This window comes from Megascapheus bottae, chromosome 3, assembly GCF_031878675.1.
Source record: "Megascapheus bottae isolate mThoBot1 chromosome 3, mThoBot2.hap1, whole genome shotgun sequence".
In the NCBI taxonomy this organism is placed as follows: Eukaryota; Metazoa; Chordata; class Mammalia; order Rodentia; family Geomyidae; genus Megascapheus; species Megascapheus bottae.
Window position 1 is genome coordinate 84,863,246 of NC_143511.1, and position 6,000 is coordinate 84,869,245.

Consider the following 6,000-nt stretch of genomic DNA (forward strand, 5'->3'; position numbering starts at 1 on the left):
TGCGGGCCTGAGTTGGCATGCTCCCGTAACGCACCTTGGTTCAAGCAGTCAGCCGGCCTCTGTTCTCCCGCAGGTTCTACTCACATTCTCACTCCCACCAAATTTCTCATGGACCTGAGACACCCCGACTTCAGGGAGTCCTCTAGGGTATCTTTTGAGGATCAGGCTCCAGCAATGGAGTGAGAGCCAAAGAAACAAAGTAAAAGCAGCTTATTACAGAAAAGAAACTCTTCCACTCCGAAGGGTTTTCTTTGATTATTCCGTCACTCTTTCTTTACTTTTCCCTTTTTAGTTTATTGTTTCTTTAATTTTTCTTTTAACAAGAAAATGCTTGCGGTTCTTAACACCGATTGAAAATGTGTCCAGTGCTGCATCACGCCCTGGCTCTGACCTGCCAGCTCCCTCGTGCCTTGGGTGACACTGCTCAGACAGACCGCTGCAGGCCACTGGGTTCCAACCAAAGCCATGTGCCTGTGTAGCAATCCTTAAAGAGAGAGCTGGAACTAAGGGGTACCTGAGGCAAGGGTCCCCAGCCTGCTGGCCCAGGGGTAAACCTGTGCTCGCCACAGGAAAGCAGCCTTCTGGCAGTCAGGTGGCCAGGGAATTTGAGAAGGAGGCCAGAGAACACTCAGGAAAAGCCACATGCAAAGAGCAGACAAAGAGGGAGTTGGTACCTGATGGTGAGGGACATCCCTGTAGACTCTAGGTCAGAGGAAGACACACCCATGAGTACCTTTTCCCAGGACAGGCCCTTGGGGGAACCAGAACCAGTTCAAGGGGTGGCTGGTCTCAAGCCCTGCGACGCCCCGGGACTTGATGACCACACTTGGTGGGAAGAGCTTTCCCCTCCTGCTCCTCTGCAGAAAACAGCACCACAGGTCACTTCTTCTCTAAGAACTGCTTTCAGCCTGGCCCCCTGTCGCTGCCGCCTCTTCTCCCACTGAAGCCTCTGGATGTGTCTGGAGCCCCTTCGGGGACTGTGCTCTGGATACTTGTATAGTGTCAGGAGTTCTGTCTTCTCTCCCACCAAGCTTGCTACCCCGTAGCACCTTTTCTGTTTGATTCCATATTGTCCTCGTTCGTTCCCTGCCTTTCCGGCAGTGGTAACCTTCCTATAGAAGTGGTAAGGTGAAACCCTAATTCTCTAAGAAAAATTAAAAAAAAATCATTCCCTAGAAGCACCTTGATAACAAGCGTGTTAACCAGAGACCTGGCTCTGTGTGCAGCTGGCAGGCACCTAGACAGCATTTGCCACAAAATGTACTTGAAAACGTCTTTAATGTTAGGTCAAGACTGCAATGATAGTAGACTAATCTACTGGTCTGGAAGAACCAGAGCTCCACAGCCCGAGGGCTCCCGTGAGCCCAGGTTCTGGGGTTCCCTGCTTCTAAATGAGCTAGGTCTTTGCAACGTGTTCTCTGCTTCATGGTCAGCAAGGATCTCAGCTGCCACTGGAACAGAGGGAAAATGAGTCAACTCTGATCATACGTACCCGGCTTCTGGAATAATTTGCTGAGCAGTTTGGATTCTGTTTAGCTAAGAAGCAGTAAGGCATAACATCTTAACACAGAGAGCCAGAAAGCTTATTAAAATCTGGTTTGTCCTTTCTAACTGATCAGCTAGGTGATCAGACAGAACACTGTAGGCCACGAAGAGCTTGAGTTTTCTCCTGTTACCACTTTGTAACATCTGTTTGTGTGTGTGTGCCAATCCTGGGGCTAAAACTTAGGTCCTGGGCACTGTCCATGAGCTTTTCCACTCAAGGCTGGTTTTCTAGCACTTGAGCCATAGGTCTACTTTCAGCTGGTTAAGTCTAGATAAGAATCTCACAGTCTTTCCTGTCTGGGCTAACTTTGAAATGGGATCCTCAGATCTCAGCCTCCTGAGTAGGGAGGGATTGCAGTGGGAGCCCCCAGCCCCCAGCCAGCAACTTAACTTTTAAGAGATGAGACTTTTTTTTTTTGGTTGGTCATAGGACTTGAACTCCGAGCCTGGGTGTTGTCCCTGAGTTCATCAGCTCAAAGCTACCACCTGCCCCTTGAGCCACAGCGCCACTTCCAAGAGATGAATCTTGGGCTGAAAGTTTGGCCTAGTGGTAGAGTGCTTGCCTTGCATGAACGAAGAGCTGAGTTCGATTCCTTGGTACCACATACATAGGAAAAGCTGGAAGTGGTGGTACGGCTCAAGTGGTAGAGCTCTAGCCTTGAGAAAACCCAAGGACAGTGCTCTCAGGCCCTGAGCCCAAGCTCAGGACTGGCAGAAAGATGTCTTCCCAACATGCTGTGTCGGGAGGCATTGTGCACAGGTGACAGCACCCTCCCTCGCTCTCCCTCCAACCACGCCTGTCATTGAGACAGCTTCTCCAAGTCTAAGTCAAAGGGAGCCTGTGAAGGCAGTGCCGTCTCATCTTTATGTCCACCAGTCATCTCTCCAAACTGTCCTCGAAATGATGCTTTAGTCTAAGGAAGGCATGCCCAAAAGGCTGTCAGTGTGAAAACCTCAGTCAGAATCAGACCAAGCACGCTGCATCTACCACTTCTGAGAGAACTGTGTTGCTTTATGTCTCTTGGCTGGGATCAGATAAGTTTCATGTCCAGTGGGTCTGGATCTGTGCTCAGAGCCTCACGGCTGTCACGTGCCATTTGTAAGGCCCCTCTCTTCGAAATGGTTTCCCTCCAAGGGGGTTCCCACAATCAGAGACCACCAGGTGCACCGCCAGCCTACCCCGAGCAAGGACCTAGCACTCTAGGTCCTGCCTGTAGAAGATGGCCAGTCACTGTCCCAGAGCAGCAGACCGTCTGCCTCATCTGCCTGTGTGCACTTCTCCATGCCACCCTGGTTTTCTGCATTTAGGAGGTCTGTTGTAGTCTGATTCAGCCTGCAGACCTCTAGCTCGTGGCTTGTATTCCGCCAGTGTCAGGGGAAAGGATTTTTGATTCTAATCTAGAGATAATTATATGGCAGGACTTGACTTTGTCTTCAGAGCCACTGCCTGCGTTTTACACTCATCCAGCCGTGTGGAATGAAAGGAGGACCCTTTGAGCTCGAGGGCCCATCTGCTGTTCTTTCGTGGAAAGCCAACCTGTTCTGCTTCGTGACTTCAAAGCAAGAGAGCATTTGCAACGTGGCTTACAGACTCAGCTAACACAATTGGCAGCATTTATGGCGGAGAAAAGCTCAATTTTTATGATTCAAATAATACAGATTACAAGATGTCAAGAAATGGATTTTGGCCAGGCTCCAGGGGCTCTTGGGTTATAATTCTAGCTACTCAGGAGGCTGAGATCTGAGGATCACGGTTTGAAGCCAGCCCAGGCAGGAAAGTCTGTGAGACTCTCATCTCCAGTTAACCACCAGAAAACCAGAAGTAGCAGTGTGGCTCAAAGTGACAGAGTGCTAGCCTTGAGCACAAAAACTCATGGACAGTGCCCAGGCTCAGAGTTCAGAAAAGAGGGATGAGGGGGAGAAGAAAGGAAGGAGGGAGGGAAGGAAGGGAACAACCAATCTGGTCCCTTAAAAGGGACCAAGTAATATTCCTTCCTGTTACTGTGGCTTGTAGAGGCCTCACTGCTTGTCTCCAAGGTCCTGTCCCAGAACTGTTCTGTCAAAACTAACAGAGCTGTTGACTGGATGGTCAGTGGGCCAGTGAGGACATTCTAGGGCATGGGCTCCCTAGCACCCTCCTGGCCTTCCTCACATCTTGAATTTACATGTGAGAAAGTGAGGATACTTTGGTATTAGCATCTGATCAGAAGACCTCCTCCAAGTAAAAAGTAGCTAAACTGTGTCTTCCCACTTATTTTCCAGACCCCAAGTTGCACAGCTCGAGTGTGGGGTGAGGGCAGTCTTCTCAGGCAGTAGATTTCTGTGTGCGATGCTAGGAAAGCCAGCCTCGTCGTGTCTGTCTGGGAAAGCCCAGCTACGCTGTGTCCTCAGCTCCTCACCCTGTCTGCGCACACACATGAGGTTTGAAGCCCTCATCAGGCAGCGCTTCACAATTTGGGGCAAACGTCTTAAGGTTTTTGACCCTCGCCTCTTTGCATAGCAGCTTTGAACTCCTTTAAGACTACAAGGCACACCACTAAGCAAAGGGAGTGTACTTTAGAGGAAAGAACCGTGTAACTCCCGGAGGAGGACGGACCCCTGAGCTCCACACTTCCTTAAGGGTCCTCAGCCTAGGGGGCAGGGACAGGCCAGTGCTCAGGACGCCACGCTGGGTGTCGCTGGGACTGCAGAGCACTGTAGAGACAGGCTGTGGGAATCTGCCTCTCCCGCCTGAGAAAACGTTACAAGTTTTCTGCTAGATTTTCAGGGCAGCACCCCAGCTCCAGTGGTCCCAGATCAGCTGAGCAGGTAGTGGTCAGAGGCACAGAGACCTGGTATTGGAATGATGGCGGACAAGCCAGCCAAACAAAGCCTTCTTTGCCTGTCCTTGGAATGAAAATCTAAGTGTCTGCTGCTTCCACTCCCACTCCCACGAAGGCCCCCCCAGGTCTCCAGGAAGGCACATTTTCAAGTACGGATCTCTTTTATTTAGTTCTTTCCCACCAGGATCTTTCTTTGGAGAGCACTGCTGCATGCGTGCAGGCCTCATGCTCACGCCACCGTCACTCCTGTTCTGTTCAATTAAGTCCATGTCCAGACCACACAATCCATGCATCATTTTTTACTGCACTTATTAGATCTCTCTCTCTCTCCTTATGAAAAAGTCCTTCATGTTTTTATTTTTTTACTTTTTAGTTTTGCACTAGAAATATATCTAATTCCATTAGCTTACACGTTTGCAAGCATTTCTAACCTCTTACAATACGCGATCTCTGCAAGGTAAGGCCTCAGGTCCCCACCCTTTCCCTCTTAACACCTGAGGTCCCACCTCCATACCAGTACCCCTTGGCTGGCCCCCAGACATTCGTGGGTCCCCCAGGGCTCCCCACGTACAATCCTCCCTGCCAGTCTTGCCCCTTGCAACCTCCTCCCTTTGCCGTATTTGGAATTTCTCTCCCTGGCTTCATCTTGAGTGCAAGAGAGAATGAGAACTGCATCTGCCCTGTCACCTGGGTTGGTGCTGGGCTCCCACTCAGGCAGCCTGGGACCCTGCCTGAGCCCCAGAACGCGTTTTGTGTAGCATAATCCTTAAATGTCTCTCATGTGACGGGGTCCCAGGCCCTTCTCCCCAGACCCCCACATGGCTTCCAGTGGACCCAGACCAGGGTGGGCGGGAACCCAGGCAGATCTGGGTAGGGAGAAGAGCCAGGGAATGCCCTTGCCGCCAGAGTAGGCAAGCTCACTGTCTTCTCTACCTCTCCAGGATCCACGCACATTCTCACCCCACAGAAACTGCTGGACACGCTGAAGAAACTGAACAAAACAGATGAAGAAATAAGCAGTTAAAAACCTAAGCCGCCCCTCCAAAGCCCAGTCCCCTTCCCAGAGTGCTCCGCAGCTCCCAGCGAGGCCTCAGTTTCTCTGCTGCCTCCCCAGCCCTGCACGCCCTGCCGCCCTCCCTGTGCTGCGGTCTCGTGTTTAATGCCGCCCTCTTCTCCTTTGAAGCAAAAGAGAATCATGCATTGTGTTTTTTAAAAGAGTATCTTCTATATGTAACTACAAGGAGCAGTTCACCTGCAAGCGCTGCGCTGCCGCTTTTGACCTCTAGACCGAATGGACTCCTCGCCCTTGTTTATGGTTCCGTGACCTTGTACATAGCCCTGTGCAAGCTGTGCAAACTGCTTTGAGTATGGAAAGGTAGAGTTTGGGTGTTTGCAAAAAATTTGGGGTCATGCGGACCCTCCGTGGGACTCGGCGGTGTCTGTGTTCTTAAAAGTATTTCACACTGAGGATTATTAACCAGGCACCTGCACTCCGGGCGCTGCCCGCTGTCCTCGCTGCCTCATCCACGTAAGCAGGGAAGTGACAACCAGGGCGCAGACACCTTGTGGGGCTGGAGATGGAACCCGCCTCTTGTCTTCTCCCAGGAGCTTGAGCCCTGGGGATGTGCGGCAG

The 6,000-nt window shown here is 51.1% G+C and overlaps 1 protein-coding gene across 2 annotated transcripts in view; it reads left to right on the top strand.

Annotated features, from left to right (window-relative positions):
• The window catches only part of Stxbp1 (syntaxin binding protein 1), a 73,851-nt gene extending 67,851 nt beyond the window's left edge, over positions 1-6,000 (top strand). The window contains exons 19-20 of one of the 2 annotated variants that reach the window (XM_090330676.1): positions 74-199; positions 5,309-5,396. In XM_090330676.1, coding sequence (XP_090186802.1) covers positions 74-183 — 110 coding nt within the window. In that variant the 3' untranslated portion in view covers positions 184-199; positions 5,309-5,396. Of the gene's footprint in view, positions 1-73; positions 200-5,308 lie in introns of both variants that reach the window. The other variant, XM_090330677.1, reaches the window with a different exon arrangement.